Source organism: Schistocerca serialis, chromosome 4, assembly GCF_023864345.2.
Source record: "Schistocerca serialis cubense isolate TAMUIC-IGC-003099 chromosome 4, iqSchSeri2.2, whole genome shotgun sequence".
In the NCBI taxonomy this organism is placed as follows: Eukaryota; Metazoa; Arthropoda; class Insecta; order Orthoptera; family Acrididae; genus Schistocerca; species Schistocerca serialis.
In genome coordinates this window covers 327,029,211-327,050,229 of record NC_064641.1, presented here as the reverse complement: position 1 = coordinate 327,050,229, position 21,019 = coordinate 327,029,211, and the positions used below count along the sequence as shown (strand labels likewise).

The following is a 21,019-nucleotide window of genomic DNA, read 5'->3' as shown; positions in this document are numbered from 1 at the left end:
ATAAACTCCCTATGTTCTGCATCTCGCAGAGTTCATCCTTCTTTGGGCCAAACAGATGGAAGTGCGAGATCCGTGCTGTAGGGTTGATGAGGAACAACAGACAAGTGAACTTTAGCGAGCTCTTCTCAGGTGCTCACACTTGTGTGAGGCCTTGCCTTGTCACGGAGAAGGAAATTCGCTTGCCTTTTTGGGGCGACGAACACGCTGAAGTCGTTTCTTCAATTTCCTGACGGTAGCTCAATTTTTCTACCGAGGCGAGGTGGTCTGGTACCAAACGGTGGATTTCGTTTTGTCTTCTTGTTCGAAGCGATGAACCCATCCTTCCTGTGATGATGTTTGACCAAAAATTGTCACTGTCAGGCTCGTAATCCGCAAGAAATCACGCAGAGACGGCCCTTCGTTGGTCTCTAGTCCCCTGTTACGCCGGGAGGTACCCCGCTGGCACACACCTTTCATAGTTTTATACAACATTTTTGAGTTCCCAGTTGGTGGACGAGTGTGTCAGCACTACGAACAGAGCCTTCCAGCTGAGCAGAGAGGTGTTTGATTCCGTGTCAGCACTTCCGAACAGTGCAGGAGTCACAGCCGCGTGCGGCCGCCGGGCACGCGTGATATCCGGCAGGCTTGTGCCATCTTGTCGCGGTGGTGACAGGCGGTCCGCCCAACGATTCACCGTGCGTTTTGGTCACTGTCAGATCTCCGAAGACATCCTGGAAACGCTTCTGAATCTGTGCACTTTCCTTTACGGGCGTCATTCTGAAGGGTACGTACAGCGCCGAAACCTACCAGAACTTTATGAAATGAAGCGGGTGTATTCCGCGACGTTCCACAACAATTGCCCCATTTTCGCAGCCGAAACTGGCCGTGAAACAAAAAGAGTAGGTCCCTGATGAAACCTGTTATCCCACAGCGATCTTTAGTTGCTATATATCCTCAAGTCATTTAGCAAAATATGGGGTAACGGATTTCTCTGCCTTTAACATTCGAAATATTGATTTCTTACAGGATCTGAAAATATAACTTCAGAAGCTTTGTTTGGCATCTAAGATATCAGCAAATACAAATGTTGTGTTGATGCCATAAGCATGTGCACTACAAAAGAAGAATTTACTTAATTTCATGCTAGATTAGAATCAGAGAGTTTGTTTCAAGATGCTGCAATCGACTTTGCTCCCGTAATAGATAATCGATTACTTAAATTATATCTCAAGCAACAGTCCTAAATGAGTTGTTGTGATTGTTTTATTTTTTTAGTTACACCCTACGGAGCTCCTTCCGGTAATGGTGTGGATTCACGGTGGTGGTTTCATGCTAGGCAGCGCCACAACCTATGAATATAGATATCTTATAGACTACGACGTAGTTGTTGTCTCTATTAACTATCGTCTTGGTCCTCTAGGTAAGTACTAATATCGAAGGAGCTTTTTATAATGTCAATCAGCAACTGATTGTCGTTGAACTTAGTCGTTTATAGTAAGAAAAAAAAATAGGTAAGGGGATTAGTGCTCAATCTCCTGCAAATTTATACTAAAGTAACGAAATTCATAAATGTTCTACATCACACATTACTGGAATATGCAAATTCAGGTATCGCCAGCAAGATGCACAGCAACCGTTGTAATTAGTGTGCAGACAAAACACCACAAGTGATGTATTTTTGTACTTGTCCAACTTGTGTATCTCCTCAGACGCTAGCAGTTTGAAATATTCACTGACCTGATGGCAACACGTTGGAGGTTTCGAGCAGCACTCGCCTCCATCACCAACACAATGTGGTACGAGTTGCAGATGCAACTCAGAGGAACGGGCCATAGTATGTGCAAATGTCCATAAGGGAAAAGAGAGAGTGAAGAAAACACAAACAGCAAAACAGCGAGGAATAATGACAGAAGTGACACCAGAATCTACAGTACACAAAAATTATAATCCATGCCAATTTCCTCAATAACTTGTTCGTTTGATGGAAGAACATCTCACAAATGTCATTCAAGGTGGCTTTCGCAAAAACAGATCATGCACTGACTTAATAAGCTTTATAGACTACCTAAGAAGACAATTACCGAGAACATAAACTATTAACTATCGATTTCTCTGATTATTAGAATCCATTTGGCAAGAGTAAGAGTAGTGGAATGTATGTGCAACAGACAATGAATAGTTGTTTCTGATGCCGGTACAGAAATGGAGACATATCATGGTCTCGGACAAATGCCTGCACACCTTCGCACAGTATCTACACTGAAAAGCCAAAAAAACTGGTACACCAGCCTAATGTCGTGCAGGGCCCCCGCGAGCACGCTAAAGTGCCGCGACACGACTAATGTCTGAACTAGTGATGGAGGGAATTGACACCCTGATTTCTGCAGGGCTGTCCATAAATCCGTAAGAGTACAAGGGATGGAGAACCCTTCTCAACAGCACGCTTCAATGCATACTGGAAATGCTCAGTAACGCTCATGTCTGGGGAGTTTGGTGGCAAGTAGAAGTGTTTAAATTCAGAAGAGTGCTGGAGCCACCCTGTAGCAATCCTGGACGTGTGGGATGTCGCATTGTCCTGCTGGAGTCGCCCAAGTTCGTCGGAGTGCACAATGGCCATGAATGGATGCAGATGATCAGACAGAATGATTACGTATGTGTCACCTGTCAGAGTCGTATCTAGATGTCTCAGGGTTCCATATCACTCCTACTGCACGCGCCTTACGCTATTACAGAGGGTCTACCAGCTGATAAGCAGGGTCCACGAATTCATGAGGTTGTCTTAATACCCGTATACGTACATCTGCTCGATACAATCTGAAACGACCAGTTACCTTGTTTCCAGTCATCAACAGTCGAGTGTCGGTGTTGGTGAGCCCAGACGAGGCGTTAAGCTTTGTGTTGTGCAGTCATCAAGGGTTCACGGGTGGGCTTTAGGCTCAGGAAGCCCATATCGATGATGTTTCGTCGAATGGACCCTTGTTGGTGGCCCAGCATTGAAATCTGAAGTAATTTGCGTGAGGGTTGCACTTCTGTCACGTTGAACGATTCTCTTCAGTTGTCGTTGGTCCCGTTCTTGCAGGATCTTTTTTCCGGCACCAGCAGTGTAGGAGATTTGAGATTTTACCAGATTCCTAATATTCACGGTACACGCGTGAAATGTTCGTACGGGAAAATCCCCAGTTCATCGCTACGTAGGAGATGTGTTCCATCTCTCGTGCACCGACCTACACCACGTTCAGACTCCCTTAAATCTTGATAATCTGTCATTGTAGCAGCAGTAACCGATCTAATAACTGAGCCAGACACTTGTTGCCTTATATAAGCGTTGCCGACCGCAGCGCCGTATTCTGCCTGTTTACATATCCCTGTATTTGGATACGCATGCTTATACCAGTTTCTTTGCCGCTTCAGTGTATAATTTCATTATTGTGAACTTTATTCATGTATGGCAGACGCGCTACGGTCGCAGGTTCGAATCCTACCTCGGGCATTGATGTGTGTGATGTCCTTAGTTTAGTTAGGTTTAAGTAGTTGTAAGTTATAGGGAACTGATGATCTCAGATGTTAAGTCACATAGTGCTAAAAAAAATATAAAAAGAAAAAAATATGGCAGACGATACTACACACATTGTTTAAAGTTAATTGCATTATATTACGGATTATGCTTTCTGGACACGGGGAAATGACTTTCTTTAAAAAAATTTCAGTGCCTGATCTTTGAGAGGTTCATGTGCTGAATAGACAACAGGAATTTGGTCTGAATATCTCTATAAGAATCACTAGCTTTTGACATTTAAAGGAAGTTAGCCGCATTGTGCTAAGATAGTTTATTATAAACAGGTAATGTAATCGCATAGATCTTGGGTGTAACGTGCCGTACACACCGAATGCCGACATCAATGGAAAACTCCTAACATTTCAGACGCTGTGATACCTATGCAAAGAACAAACGGGAAAGAATACTTAAATTTACGATATAATGACAGTAACAGCTGTGGTGTGCGTGTAAGAACGTAAAACACATGCGAAACAGTTGGTGAGTAGTATTAGAGAAAGTAGTGGTAGCATATACCGCGAAATAAAAATATCGAAAAAGTTTGCAGACATTTTATATGAATGAGGAATTTTTTTAAGTATAGGGCAAGAGAGAGAAACTCGCAGCAGTAATGGTGCCAGAATACGAAAGACGTCTCTCGACTATAAGGCAGAATAAGGAAGACTGAGGAATTTAATTGGAGTTTTAAGTAATTTATAGACAATCTACATGAATATTTTTTTGAAGCTCAGCTGTAGCTCTCCTGTGGGTAGAATAACCCAGTAGTGATGTAGTGATGCAGAAACTGAGTTTGAAAACTTCTGTGGGTAATATTGGAAGCTGAGCTGCATGAACGGGATTTGGTAGACATGATACTTCCTGGCAGTTAAAACGGTGTGTCGACTATGACTACAACTCAGGACTGCTGCCTTTCGCGGGCAAGTGCTCTACCGACTGACCTACACAAGGGCGATTCACGACGCATCTTCACGGCACACAGTGTTAATCTGCCACTCCGCAGTAGAGTGAAAAATTCGTTCTGGAGGTTAACCCCCAGGCTCTGACTAAGCCATATCTCCGTAATATCTTTTCTTCCAGGATTGCTAGCCTTCCAGATTTCATAGGAGAATTTCTGCGACGAATGAAAGGTAGGACATGAGGTACTGGCTGAAATAAAGCTGTGAGGACGGGTCGTAAGTCGTGGTTATCCAAACTTAGCATAACGACCACATTCGGGAGTGTGCCACCTTGCTTTTGTAGCATTTCGTCGTAGCGCATGCTCCGCTGTATGCAATCCTAGGTTATTGTAACGTACTTTACCGGACGAGGTTGGTACATATCTTCTGCGAGTGCATTCATCAGGTATGAGATTTTATTGGCTCCTGACGTATTCGGATTCACCGCATGGCATACGTTTACATCTACATAACGCTAAAGCATTCAGTATGTTAGACCGTGTCGTTTCCCCAAGATTTTGAACCCTTTTCTCTACTTGTTGTTCCGCTAAGTGGATTTGCTGCAAATGTTTTATTGAGTTTGGCCTGCGATTTGTCTCAGCTATCGAGTCTCTTCTCGTTGTTCTCGAACCACTATTTCCTCCACTGTGCCGTCCAAGTAAAAGTACGTATTTACCCAAACGTTATGTCATCCCACCTATTGTATTTGATAACTTTTTCGAATTCTTTGGGCCAGTTCGCAGGGTCCTGACCAATGTCTTCTACACTGATGGATGCCTGATATAAAGCTGACTTAAAGCTGTTTTGGAATTTCTACATCTAAGTCTACAGGACTACCCTGCAGTTCACAATTAGGTGCCTGGCAGAGGGTTCCATGAACATGCTGATCCGGGGAACAATGTACCTATAGTATTCGAGTTCCTGTCCGTGTAGGCGACGGCTTTTAGTTTGTCTAATTGAAGCCACTGTGATGCAGATGGTTTTAACTTTTTAACTTCCTTGGGTCTCCACCAAAAATATCACGTCTTGGAAATCTTTAATGTGGGTGTCGTTTGGCCATCCACTGCAAGTGTCTCTGTTTGACGTCACTTAGACGAGTTGTGCACCGATGAAGATGAGATCAAATAATTGGAACAACAAAAGGACGTAACCCCTGAGCGAAGGAAATCCCGACCGGGCTGGAAATCTAACCCAAAAGCCTACGTTCAAGAATCTGCAACGCTATCCAATAAACCACGAAGTATCGGGTCATAATTACAATCGAGTCCAAATCCGATAGGAGAATCGTCACTGAAGTACCATACTAAATTAGGAGAGGGCCTCAGACACGATCAAACGATTCGGCTCGTATCTAGTAAGTGGCTTGTGCACGACCTGGTATGAAAGACCGTAAGATATTTTGGCTCATCGCCCTCTGGTTATGAGAAAGCACCTGTAAGCTTCATAACGTGCAATTGCAGGGATCGATAGACAAATGAAAACTGAACATTTTATATCGTTTCTTATGGGGTCCTTAAACCCAAATATTCCGAGAAATCGGGGAATGAAACGTTTACGAATGCCGCTTATGAGCCGATAAGATAAATGCTGTTCAATGTTTCTTTCGTTTGTGTTTTTTCCTGCGTTGAAATTAGTAAGAATGCGAAAGTTAATAAGGAATAATAACGAGGTAGCCAAACAATTTTTTCAAACTACTTGGTTTAGTAAGGAATTAAAAACTTAAGCCTAATTCTAAGAAACCAGTTCCATGTAAGAATTCTGCGAGACGATCATTCGTCGCACGTTGTCGCATAAAGAAGGAAAACGAACCCTTAACACAGTTGGTAGCACGCATTAAATAACGCACTCCGCACACGGATCAATATTCCATCACAACATGTGCAAAATTGTTACCTAAGTTTTTCCTCTGCTTATAAGAGACTAATGATTAATTTTGTCTTAGTTTTTCGAAAAAGGTTAGTGGCTTAAGCGACTCAAAAATATTTACGTCAGTTGTTAGAAGTACGGGAAACTGATAGAGTCGATGTATAAAATGCATTCTGAAAACATTCTAAAACCATACGTTGCTGGTAACAGTATTTGTATGCCGTTGGATTCATGGGGTGGACAATCTAATAGAGTCATGCAGGACAGCAAGTTTCTGTATGACGGTCAGCCGACTTGTACAGTAGAAATAATTTCATCAAATTGCACACCTGTGCGCCAGCTCTGTGACGTTTACTTTCATCGTCAATTCAAAAAAAAAAAAAATTATTTCAAAGCTTACGACTTGAAATCCGCGTCTGGAAACCCAACAGGAAATGTACGTCCGCGCCGATGCAGCATAATTCATTACCAACTTTTAGCACCGATTTTTCAGGTGATATTATCTTATGCGTGGTATGCAACAAAATTAATTCCCGAAAAAAGTATTTTTAAATGTGAACCTAGTCTGTTTTCAGCCGGGTCTTCGGAAAGAACGATGTAGTTGCACAAAAATTGCATTCTTTAGGTGTTCTTGGTGCCGTCAATTTGCTTCAGTATTTGTGTGACAGGTCCGTCTAGTTCTTCGAAGGTAAAGGAAGACGTAAAACAAAGTCAGGAAATAACCATTGTCAAGTGACCAGGATTAAATTTTTAGTTCTTTACTAATCGTAGTCGTTTGAGAAATTTATTTCTTTGACTTATTAGTATTCCTTACTGATTTACATACTTTATTAACCCTCTTGTTCTTGCTGATTTCGGAACTGTGAAAACTTGCAAATAAAAAAAATGTCTAGTACATTTGGCAACCGAATGCGGATTCTCTGCTTTCCAGCCAGATGACTTGACAGATTAGCAATTGGCGCTTGTTTTGAGGAGCGTTTGCCTTATGGCTATGTAAGTGAAAACCGAAAAAGTTTCTTTCCTCAATTTCTAGGAAAATATGAGTTTGCAGACCACAAATATGTAGGAAAATATGCGTTTGCAGATCACAAATGCGCTGATGAAAAACGTGCAGTTAACAATGACCTATCGATCCCATCAATTTTGAGTCGACGGAATTTAATAAATTTTCGGGGTGGTTTTCTCAAAAACAATGGGGTGTTGAGCAAAATACGAGTATCGTAGTCTTTCATTTTAATTTATACTCAAGCGATGTGCCAAATATCAAGTGGCGCCTGATTATCATCTGCAAATTTGCTAATTGCACTACAATTTCTCTTCGAATGCGAGCCGGAAACCACACCAAATTTACGCCATTTCTCTTATAATGCGTGCTGGTATGCGAATAAAACGGATGAAAATATGTTTTGTAGCAGTCTCTCCGCAATAACTAAAAACCAGTGCTGAGTGCTGAAAAGATGTTCCTGCACTACAATCAACTCAGAAAATAGGGACACCGCTGTCTTCTGCTCCGCATGCTCTGCTGTGACGTCATCCTTCGCGGCCCCTATGGGTGCTGCGTTGCTCACAGCCCCAGGTCAGTATTGCCTTGTGCAAGCGTAGAGTATGAGGGAGTCTCGAGGAACAGCTGGTGTGAAGGCACTATGGCTGAATGGTCTACCGCACAGACACGATTCGTTGGCTTAGGTTCGATTACCACTGCTAGCAATAGTTCCTTTTCCATTTATTTTATCCCTCATAATTTTAAATGATTAATTACAAAGTTTAAATACATTTGAACAGTTTATTTTATGTACTCAAAATTAATATATTTAATTTAGTTACGGATACTATGCTTGTAAGTCAAAACGTTGTGTCATACTGCAGAACATTCGAAAATTTTTGGCCTGAGCTACCATAACAGGTATGAGCACAATTGGTTAGCCGTGTCTGAGGCCTTTGCCTTGTAAGCACTGAAAGCACGTTTATCTACTGAAGGCACAACAGAACTGAGCTCCTGGATGGGGACTGCTACTACTGTTGTTGTGGTCTTCAGTCCAGAGACTGGTTTGATGCAGCTTTCCATGCTACTCTATCCTGTGCAAGCTTCTTCATCTCGCAGTACCTACTGCAACATCCATCCTTCTGAGTCTGATTGGCGTATTCATCTCTTGGTCTCCCTCTACGATTTTTACCCTCCACGCTGCGCTCCGATACTAAATTTGTGAACCCTTGATGCCTCAGAACATATCCCACCAACCAAATCTTTTCTTCCCACTTCTGTTCAGTACCTACTCGTTAGTTATGTGATCTACCCACCTAACCTTCAGCAGTCTTCTGTAGCGCAACATTTCGAAAGCTTCTATTCTCTTCTTGTCCACACTTTTTATCGTCCATGTTTCACTTCCATACATGGCTACACTCCATACAAATACTTTCAGAAATGACTTCCTGACACCTAAATCTATACCCGATGTCAACAAACTTCTCTTCTTCAGAAACGCTTTCTTTGCCATTGCCAGTTTACATTCTGTATCCTCTCTACTTCGACCATCATCAGTTATTTTGTCCCCCAAATTGCAAAAGTCATACTACTTTAAGTGTCTCATTTCCTAATCTAATGCCCTCAGAATCACCTGATTCAATTCGACTACATTTTGTTAATGTTCATCTTATATCCTCCTTTCAAGACACTTCCATTCCATTCAGCTGCTCTTCCTCGTCCTTTGCTGTCTCTGACTGAATTACAATGTCATCGGCAAACCTCGAAGTTTTTCTTTCTTCTCCATGTATTTTAATTCCTACTCCAATTTTTTTCTTTTTTTTCCTTTACTGCTTGCTCAATGTACAGATTGAAAAACATCTGGGATAGGATACAACCCTCTCTGACTCCCTTCCCAAACTCTGTTTCCCTTTCATGCCCCTCGACTCTTGTAACTGCCATCTGGTTTCTGTATAAATTGTAAATAGACTTCCACTCCCTGTGTTCGACCCCTGTCACCTTTAGAGTCGAAAGAGTGTATGCCAGTCAACATTGTCAAAAGCTTTCTCCAAGTCTAGAAATGCCAGAAACGAAGATTTGCATTTCCTTAATCTATCTTCTAAGATAAGTCGGAAGGTCAGTATTCCAATATTTCTACGGAATCCAAACTGATCTTCCCTGAGATCGGCTTCTACCAGTTTTTCCATTCCTCTCCGCGTAGTATTTTGCAGCTGTGACTTATTAAACTGATAGTTCGGTAATTTTCACACCTCTCGACTCCTGCTTCCTTTGGGATTGGAATTATTATATTGTTCTTTAAGTCTGAGAGTATTTCGCCTGACTCATACATCTTGCTCGCGAGGTGGTAGAGTTTTGTTAGGCCTCGTTTCGCCTTATGTCTTCAGTGCTCTGTCAAACTCTTCACGCGGTATCATGTCTCCCATTTCATCTTCATCCACGTCCACTTCCATTTATATAATACTGTACTCAAGTACATTGCCGTTGTATAGACCCTCTACATACTCCTTCCACCGTTCTGCTTTCCTTTCTTTGCTTACAACTGGTTTTCCATGAGCCCTTGATATTCACACAAGTGGTTCTGTTTCCTTCGAAGGCGTCTTTAATTTTCCTGTAAGCATTATCTTCTCTTTCCTTCGAAGATGTCTTTAATTTTCCTGTAAGCATTATCTATCTGAACCCCAAATGCCTCTACATCCTTACATTTGTCCTCTAGCCATTCCTGCTTAGACATTTTGCTGTCTGACTCATTTTTGAGACATTTATATTCCTTTTTGCCTGCTTCATTTACTGCATTTTTATACTTTCTCCTTTTATCAGTTAAATTCAATATCTGTTCTGTTACCCAAGGATTTCTACTAGACCTCGTCTGTTTACCTACTTGATACTTTGCTGCCTTCACTGTTTCATCTCTCAAAGCTACCCATTCCTCTTCTACTACATTTCTTTTCCCCGTTCTTGTCAATCGTTCTATAATGCTCTCTCTGAAACTCTGTACAACATTTGGTTCTTTCCGTTTTTCCCAGGTGCACCTCCTTAAATTCCCACCTTTTTGCTGTTTCTTCAGTTCAAATCTACATGTCACAACCAATGGATTGTGGTCAGAGTCAACATCCGCCCCTGGAAATGTCTTACAATTTAAAACCTGGTTCCTAAATCACTGTCTTATCATTATATAATCTATATGAAACCTTCCAGTGTCTCCAGGCCTCTCCCACGTAAAGAGCCTTCTTTCATGATTCTTGAACCACGTGCTAGGATTAAGTTATGCTCTGTGCAAAACTCTACCAGGCTGCTTCCTCTTTCACTCCTTAACCCCATTGCATATTCACCTGCTATTTATCCTTCTCTTTCCTTTCCTACTATCGAATTCCAGTCCCCCATGACTATTAAATTTTCGTCGCTCTTCACTATCTGAATAATTTCTTTTATCTCATCATACCTTTCTTCAATATCTTCGTCATCTGCGGAGCTATTTGGCATATAAACTTGTACTACTGTGGCAGGCGTGGGCCTCGTGTCTATCTGGGCTACAATTAAGCGTTCACTACGCTGTTCATAGTAGCTTACCCGTGCTCCTATTCTTTTAATTCATTATTAAACCTACTCCTGCATTACCCTATTTGATTTTGTATTTATAGCCCTGTATTCAGTTGAGCAGAAGTCCTTTTCCTCCTGCCACCGAACTTCACTAATTCGCACTACATCTAAATGTAACCTACCCATTTCTCTTTTTAAATTTTCTGACCTACCTACCCGATTAAGGGATTTGACATTCCACGCTCCGATCCGTAGAACGCCAGTTTTGTTTCTCCGCATAATGACACCCTCCTGAGTAGTACTCGCTCGGAGATCCGAATGGGGGACTATTTTACCTCCGGATTATTTTACGCAAGAGGACGCCATCCTCATTTAACCATACAGCAAAGCTGGATGCCCTCGGGAAAAATTACGGCTGTAGTTTCCCCTTGCTGTCAGACTGCTACTGTTTATACACAAATCGAATATCCCTGAATACATAAACATTACAGAAATAACGTATTTCTAGAACGTTCGATAAATCGATGGCGGTTGGATTTGAAGTGGTGACCTACAGTACGCCAGACGCCACTTATGTTAAACGTTACGGCACACTGCTCTGCATGCAGCAGAACTTGTGGAAGTTTTATAAGCTTGTTAACTCTCCTAGATGTTTCCGACACAAGTGGAGGCATTCGTGACTGTTTCATTCAGCTCTTACAAACAACGAGTACTATGTGATTCAGCTGTAACCTCATGCTTTGTGAACAGAATTCGAAAGCTCTAGCTTACGTTATTCTTGAAACTTTTCGCGACCGCTTCAGATAAATGTTCTCTAATTGAATGGCAATGCGTCCGGACTCGGCTATTGCGGTAAAAACACCGCCGAGTGATGCACTCGTACCTCACTCTGTTGTTGTATGCACCAAGATGAAAGGACCATGTTTCTAACAGGAAACGTATTTTCTCTTCGCCCAACGTTGTACTGCAATGGGGAGTCAAGGAAAACCTTAAAAGTGGAATTAAAACTCGACATCTCTCGCCATTGTTTATAAATTGGCAGGACTGTAACCAGTGATGTGAGAAATTCCCTTACAGGAAACAGAATACTACAGATAAGCTAAACGCTGCCACAGCACTAATTCAAAATTGCTGTCCCGCTTGCGACATGCACCAAGGAGGAGCAGCAGCATCCTATCATACGTTTTCTGAGCAGTGAAGGTACAAAATCTGTCAAAAGCCATCAGTGAATGAATTCCAGCACAGTGTTGCATGTCTGCAGCAGTGTATGAGTAGAGTAGAAAGTTCGGAAATGCCGTGACTTCTGTGACAGAAGCACAACGCATGGGTCACCCACACCTCGTTTTGACAACAGAGACCACTGCAATAACTGAAGGGATTGTGATGGAAAATCGCCATGTCATGGTTGGTGAAACAGCCTCAAATCTGAAACTTTGTTATGGTTCAGTATATCATATCATTCATCAAGTGCATAAGTTCCGCAAAGTGTCTGCAAGGTGGGTGCAACGGCACCTCATTCCGGAACTGAAAGAGGGACGCGTTGACGTCTGTGAAAGACTTTTGCGGCGCTTTGAAGCAGAAGATTTGTTACAGGAGACGAAACCTAAGTATACAGCCAGCAACCTGAAACAAAGAGGGCAAGCAAGAAATGACTCCATTCATTAACAAAAGGCAAGAACTTCTGGCTGCAGTCATTTGCAAGAACAGTTTTGCTGACTCTTTTTAGGGATGAACGAGGCTTTGTCTTTGAAACTAAATACTTAGGGGAAACATCATCAACAGTGCGTCATATTTCAATAAGTTAAAAATCAGCTTCGACCTACAATAAGATCAAGTTAACTTAGACTTCTGGGCGTAAGTGTCAGTTTGCAAGATGAAAGTGCTCGGCCTCATACTGCCCAAGCAGCATTTGCAACCATAGACGACCTGCACTTTGATACTCTTCTACATCCATCATACTTACTATACCCCGTACCCAAAGACCACTCAAAGAAGCGATGGTAGGAAAGAAATCTCGTTGTAATAAAGAGGTTCGACAGTCGGTACATTGAGTGCTTGCACAGAAGACCAAAAGAAATTTATTATAGAGGAATCAATACACTACCTGCGCACTTGAGAAAGTGTTGAATGACAAGGAGACTATGTCGGAAAATGATACTCTTGTTTTCCACTTTCGTTCAACAGAAATATTTCTGGTTTTCATTTGATTTCCCCTCGCATTTTAGTGACTGTAACTGTATGATAACATCTAGTGCAACGAGAGGTACTTAGGAAGAGTTATTTCAAATATGCAAATCTACACCCTTGCTTACATTTAGCTAAACAGCTTTTGTGGGAACAATAAATAGTCAGAAAGCTTGATGCAACGACAGAGCCTCCCATGAGAGCTCAACTTGGCGATGTTTACGCCGCAATGTTCTGGGATATTCTCGATATTATAGCGAAAAGTTTCAACGCTAACTTTAACAAACGGCGTATGATTGTAATCGTCCTTTAGAAAGTTTTCATATTCCATTGAAAAGTATATCGTTCTATTAAAGAAATGGTTTTCAGTGTTTCGGCTGACGTAGGAACTCGAATGAAGAACAACTGCCAACATGAGTAACTTAGAAGTAGGTAGCCTCGATGTTGCGAAGCAGCTTAAACACTTAACAAAGGAAAGGCTTACGGTCCAGATTGTATACCAGTCAGATTCCTTTCAGAGTATGCTGATACAATAGGTCGATACTTAATAATTATACTCGTATACAACAGGCCACTCGCAAGATCAGCGCCCAAACACGGGACAGTTGAACAAGTCACATCAGCACCCTAGAAAGTAAATAGGAATAATCCGCGGAATTAGTGACCCATGTTACTATCGTTGATCTGCTATAGGATTTTGGAATATATGCTGTGCTCGAAAAATTACGAATCACCTCGAAAAAAAAGGATTTTTTGGCAAATAGCCAACAGGGATTCAGAAAGTATTAAATCTTTATTCTCAGAGGTAATGAGTGATACCGACAGGGGACGTCAAATAAATTCCATATTTTTAGATATCCAGAAGGCTTTTGACAAAGTTCCACTCAAGCGACCTCTAATCAAATTGCATGCCTATGAAGTACCGTATCGGTTGTGTGACTGGTTTCGTAATTTCCTGTCAGAAAGGTCACGGTTCGTAATAACTGACGGAAAGTCATCGAGTAAAACAGATTGCTCTAAGGCAGTGTTGTAAGTCTGCTGTTGTTCCTGATATACACAAAAGACTTAAGAGACAGTCTGATAAGCCTTCTTATTGTTCGCAGGTATCAGATGATCAAAACGAAATGGAAAATGATTTAGACAGGATATCTGTATGGTCCAAAAAGTGGCAATTGGCTCTAAATCGCATGAGTACTAAAAAGAATACGCTAAATTTCAGTTATACCATAAATCACACAAACCTAAAGGCTGTAAACTCAACTAAAATGCTTAGGTATTAAAATTACGAATAACTTAAACTGGAAAGAGCACACAAATAATGTTGTGGGTAAGACAAACCAATGTGTGTGATTTACTGTCAAAACACTTAGAAGACGTAATAGGTTTACTAAACAGATTTCTTACGCTACGCTTACGCTTGTCCTCACTATTTTGGAGTTGTGCTGGGTGATGTGGGGTCATCATCAGAGAGAATTGATGGAGGGCAACGAAATAGTTGAAAGAACAGCAGCCCATTTTGTATTATCGGGAAATAAGGAAGTCAGTCCTACGAATATGATACGCGAATAGGGGTGGCAGCCATTAAAACATAGGCGCTTTCCGTTGCGGCAGGACCTTCTCATGAAATTTCAGGTACCATCTCTCCCCTTACAGTGTGCAAATATTTTGTTGGCATCCACCTACATAGGGAGAAATGATCATCAAAATAAAAGAAAGGTTTGCACGGTGTGGCGGTTTATGCGTGTCATCAACATGGACAAATGCAATGAATATGGACGATATGATACTCTATGGTATTCATTGGTTTGAATTCACTCTTTTATTTAGCAGTTGCATTGATTTGATTTTGTAAATGATACTGACAATATTATACACATGTATAATACATTATTCATACTACAACTTCTCCCGGCTAATTACTTTGTTCAAATTCCACAAGAATTCCACCTGACGTAGTGTAATAATGTTGACTGTAAGTTGTGTTCATATCACTAAAATTACATATCGTACATCATAGCTCTTATAATTTTTGTCTTCGATGGATTTGATTATTCTTTGCAAATTGATCATGAAAAGGAACCACAGAATACCACCCGCACACAATACTGACGTAGGCTACCAGAAATATTTTTCTCCGTGATTCGTGCGTACTTTAATTTTGGTATCATACATCAGCAATGAAATCTTGTTCAACAATAAATACCATCAGCACTGTTATTAGAAAATTCAGTCTGATTAGATTAATTTTTTCTTTTATAAATAGAGTTCAGTACCACCGGTGCACATTAATTTCTTACACATCGGAATATTGTTTGCAGTTTCAAGTAATTTAAATTTGCCGCTGTGATAGAAGTTAAGATGGCGGCCAACAAAAGATAGAGGATTTCTTTTTTAATTAAGATTTTCCTTTGCTCAATAAATAATTAATCATTTAAATTGATGCCACCAATAAAAAATGTTAAATTGTTTTGCAAATTAGTTTAACACAAACCTATGCTATTTTCAACTAGAAGTACAGCCGGCCGGAGTGGCCGAGAGGTTCTAGGCGCTTCAGTCTGGAACCGCACGACCGCTACGGTCCCAGGTTCGAATCCTGCCACGGGCATGAATGTGTGTGATGTCCTTAGGTTAGTTAGGTTTAAGTAGCTCTAAGTTCTAGGGGACTGATGAGCTCAGATGTTAAGTCCCATAGTGCTCAGAGCCATTTTTGAACTAGAAGTACAGACGAAGTTGCTATATAATCGCAACCAACAATGACTGCGCTTCTTGCAGCTATGATAAAACAATTCATACAAAATTAAAGTTAAAAGAAGAAGTGAATTTTCAATAATTAATCTTAAATAGTTTTAACGCATTTAGCTCTATTTGTTTTTTACCAGCAAATGAACATAAAAGTACAATAATTTTACATTAAATGTTTTTCATTCAACAGACCTCAAATCTATTCGCGTCTTGCGTCGGCGACGAACATCAGAAGAAGACGACAAAAGGGTACAAAACAAAAGAATGACATAAATTAACAAAGAATGTGAGACAAATATTGTCTCTGTTTTACATAATTATCATCTTTTTAAGAAATAATTACATAATTGAATGAATATTATTGAGTTACGTAATTTTCCACACGTTCGTATTCCACTCGTAATAAAAAAATATATATGTATCGTGGATGTTATAACGGAAAGATTTGTGTGTTCGTCTTTCCTGAGCGCTGTTCGACAGTGGAACGGTGGAGAAGTAGCCCAAAGGTGGTTCGATGAACCCTTTGCCAGACACTTAACTGTGAATTGCAGAGCAATAATGAAGGTGTCGATTTAGATGAGAGGATTAAATACAAAAAAAAAATGCGTCCTTTTTGGCGCGCTATCGTTTGCCGAAACTGGTGTTCTGTTATTCTCTTCGTTCTATTAACAAAAGAGACGTAACGTACTGTGCGACCAACCCCAGATATGAGATTAGGTACATGACATTACTACAATTCTACATCTTTATTTATTCACTACAAATGTACTTTGTTGTTTCAGGCTTCCTGAGTACAGGCGATGAGGCTTCTCCTGGAAATTATGGCTTGAAAGACCAGGTAGCAGCGCTTAGGTGGGTTAAAGAGAACATTGAAGCGTTCGGTGGCGATCCTGGGAGCGTCACCATCTTTGGGGAGAGTGCTGGTGGTGCGAGTACTCACTACCTCATGCTGTCTCCGCTGGCCAAAGGTATGTTAGGCCCAGCATCTTTCTGCCTGTCTACTACGGGAGGCATACAGGACTGTGCGATATGTAAAGTGACCCACAACTTTAAGCAAAATTAATCTGGTGATGCGTAGCGCTGTATGACGATCCTGCCTTGGAGGCGGTTGAGTGGGAGTTGTGTCTCAGAGCTGGATAGTGACAGATGGTGACGCAAGACTGGACGCGCACGTAGTTTATGTATCAGCCGATAGAGGACAATATTGGATAGGGGGACTGTGATTTTAGTTTCGATTGTGCCCACTAGAGTGCACTAAAGTAATAGAATGTTTTTCATGAACTGTTCTAGTATTTTCATAGAGTGTTATTATGTCTTTTTGTGAATGTAAAATGTTATAAATGTGTTTTAGCAGTATGAATGATGCGTGAGTGTCGTTTAAGGTTAACATGAAGGTAATTGTTTAACGAGTTATGTAGTAGGATTTAGTGTGGGAACATTTCGAAGAAGTATGGATATGGACAAAGGGGATTTTTGTAGAATAGATTTGTAAAGTAAGTTTATGGCAAAGGGAAAGTTAATTCAGGTATAAATAACAATAGTAAATAACTTTATGCATAAACAAAACTTCAGCATAGTAGATAATTACGTCGGTAAAAAGTGCAGTCGTTAGGTTTACTATTTTGCAATTGGTTATTGATGAAAACAGCGGACTGACGCGAGAGAGTTGTTTTGCTATTGGCTGTTGAGTAAACTGACCAATGGTAAAGCAATATTCTTCGCGCGCCTTTCTCTGCTGGTAGAGAAGACTGAGAGTATTCTAAAGGAAGAGTGGAAGCCTAGCCATGAAACAGATCGGACGTGTGTAGTAGTAGTTCCGATCGAAGTGATAAGTTGCCGGATCTAGCAGTGTTTCATACCTCAAAAGTTTTGGAAAGTGACGGCATAATTATTGCGACGGATGTGTAGAAATTTCGGAATTTTTAAGTGAATTTTTTGACGAGAAAAGACATTTTTCCGAGTGGCGTATTGAGCAGGTTGTGGCTAAAAAATTGTGACTGCATTTGGTACCGACAGACTTAATATTTGGCGAGCATTATCAATCAGTATTTTTGTAGTTATAACGTTTTCGGGAAATGCAACACCATAAACTTGCTAACGTGAGTGAAAGGGATTGTGAGTGACTGTGCTAAGACTAGCACGGGCTTGGCCGCGATACTTTTTCACCTAAGTTTCAGAATATATTAATTAAGGACAGAATTTCCAACCTTTCATTTCATGTGAAAACGTTCTCCCGAAACGTAGATTAGTGACTTTAATTGCAACCTGGTTCACATCGAAGTACAATAGGTTTCGCTCGGCTTCTCTACTGATGATCTGCTGAGACAATGTTCACAGGTAGGTGCAGGTTCGTCGTAAATGGACGGAAAGAACCGCGCCGCCGCACTGGCAGCTTTGAGCTGTACGAAGTAAGACGTGTACATTGCACTCTGATACATACTTCAAGAAATGTAATCTAATATAACCTGGAGCATACTGATATGATGTTATCTTGACAAAGCTGTAAGAGGTATGACTTCAAGAATGGCGTTATTATCGAACTTCACTGGCGGAATCCTTTTAATACACTCTCTCCACAGTGTTTCTCGATGTCTTACTGAGGGATATTGAGCCAAATTCTGTCCGATTGGAGCATTAGATCGTCGAAATGCCGAGATGGTTGGAGTGCCCTGGCCAAAATGCTCCTAACGCTCTCGACTTGGGGAGATCTGACGATCTTTCTGGACGATGTAGGGTTTTGTAAGTACAAACAAAAATAGTGGAAACTGTCGCCGCGTACGGGCGGGGATTGTCTAGACGAAATGTAAAACCCTGGATGAAGGACAACAAAATGGGGCGCAAAATATCGTCGTACCGCGGTCTGTAAGGGTGCCGAGTATGACAGTCAGAGAGGACACGTTATGAAAAGAATTGGCTCCTCAGACCGTCACCCCTGGCTGCCGGTCCGTATCGCTGGCGACACTCAGGTTGGTTCCCACCGCTACCTGCGAGGATTCCCTCACACTCCTTCACTGGTTATCGGGACTCAGTTCCAATCATCACTGGAGACAATTCTACTCAAGTCAATGAGGTTCCAGGCCGAAGATGTGTCAAGAGGGGCCCCGCACACCAGTGGGATAACAACCTGACAGTCGCACTCCACACGGCGTGATGGCCTGGGATGCCGTTTCTTTTCGTAGCAGAAGCCTTTTAGTTGTCACCCCCGGTACCCTTACAGCACAGCGGTATTTCGATGATATTCTACGCACCGTTTTTTTGCCCTTCTTTGGAAGCCATCCTGGGCTTACATTTAAGCAAGATAATTCCCAGCCGCACATAGCAAGCGTTTCTACTGCTTGTTTTCCTGCTCGCCAAGCCCTACCTTTGCTAGCAAGGACCTTGTTGAGAATGTTTGGAGGACCCTCAAGCCAGCTCGGAATTTTGATGATCAAACGTGCTAATTGGAGAGAATTTGGCACGAGGACAGGGCAGAAGGACATACAACAACTCTACCAATCAATACCATGCTGAATAACTGATTGTATAAGTGCCAGAGATAGACCAATGCATTACTGATTGCTCAATTTGTGAAGTTCATCCTCTTGAATAAATCATCCAGTTTCTCTGAAAATGTAATCAATTGTTTGTCTATACTTATACATCACATTTACGCGTTTCCGTTCCATTCTCTTCGGATAATTCCTTCGTGTTCTGTCGTTTTTTGTTGTCTTAGATTGTACTGTAGTCTGTTGGAGTATAGCGATATCTTGTAGCTGACGAGCGAAAATTTTGTTTTGCAGGTAACGACTGGCTTCAATATTAAAATATTTTCTGGCATCCAGAGACATTAGTCTTTAACAATGGAATACAGAGAGCAGAAATGTCTTGTTTTCGTTCGTCATTGCAATTTGGTAGTGAGGAACACGTTGGCTAACATCATTCTTCCAACACCACGTCAACGTTTGGCTGTTGTTAGAACAGGCTACAGTAGCCACTGAGGAAAAAAATGTTCAAATGTGTGTGAAATCTTATGAGACTTAACTGCTAACGTCATCAGTCCCTAAGCTTACACACTACTTAGCCTAAATTATCCTAAGGACAAACACACACACCCATGCCCGAGGGAGGACTCGAACCTCCGCCGGGACCAGCCGCACAGTCCATGACTGCAGCGCTTAACACCGCTCGGCTAATCCCGCGCCACTGAGGAAGGCAAGGGAACATTTCAAGTTTTAGGACTACGTATAATAAAGAATTGCTATGTGCAAACCAACTATCACGTTGGCGACTGCTTTACTTCTTGAGTCAACTAGGCCCAACAACCAAAACTATAAATAGCCTGGCGAAATTTCCTGATAATTGTAGTCACATGTCAACAACGTTCTGCTCTGTGATGCACGCAGAAGACTGAAAAGTTATAAAATGTTAATCTGCACCCTGCAGAAAGCTACAAATCATAATATACGAGGGTTGGAACTTAAATAGTGGCAACCATTTATTCACAACCGATACAAAAGAGTTACATGTTTGCACCTGTTACTGTCATTCAAAGTAGTCACCAGCGTTGTGTAGAACCCGTTGCCAGCAATGTGGAAGACGTAGTATTCCGTAGTAGAGCCTGTTCTGTTGATGGTGCTGATGGAGTGGTCTACTGCCTGTCGAATCTCTGGAACAGTTCTGAAGCGAATGCCACGAAGTGGTTCCTTCATCTTCGGAATCAAATCAAAGTCACAAGGACTTAAGTCCGGGGAGTATGGTGGATGCTACAGTACTTCCCAGTCGGATCGACCGGACAGAGCAGGCACAGCTTGCCCTGTATGCGCCCGCGCACTGTCGTGCTAAATGATGGGTGGGTTGTGCAGAAAGTGTCGCCGCTTCTTTCGCAAAGGTGGTCGCAGATGATGCTCCAAAAACGAACAGTAATACGGTGCATTTACGGTCTGCCGTGGAGGAACGTAATGCGTTAAGATAACACCATCACACTCGTACAAGATAATCACCATAACTTTCACCATACTGGGGGCTCTGACGCAGTTTCGACTTTCTCGGCAACCCATAATGACGCCATTAGTTAGACTGGCGTTTCAGCTTTGGCTTCGTGGCATTCGCTTCAGAACTCTTGCAGAGATTCGACAGGCAGTAGACTGCTCCATTCGGACGATCAACTTAATAGGCTCTGCTTACGGTATAATACGCCTTCCACATCGCTGGCTGGCAACTGGTTCTACACAGCGCTGGTGTCTACTTTGACAGACAGTA

At 41.7% G+C, this 21,019-nt stretch overlaps 1 protein-coding gene across 1 annotated transcript in view; it reads left to right on the top strand.

The window, feature by feature from the left end:
• The window catches only part of LOC126474437 (venom carboxylesterase-6-like), a 138,231-nt gene that overhangs the window by 8,066 nt on the left and 109,146 nt on the right, over positions 1-21,019 (top strand). Inside the window, exons 3-4 of the mRNA XM_050101908.1 lie at positions 1,255-1,399; positions 16,564-16,749. Coding sequence (XP_049957865.1) covers positions 1,255-1,399; positions 16,564-16,749 — 331 coding nt within the window. The remainder of the gene's footprint in view (positions 1-1,254; positions 1,400-16,563; positions 16,750-21,019) is intronic.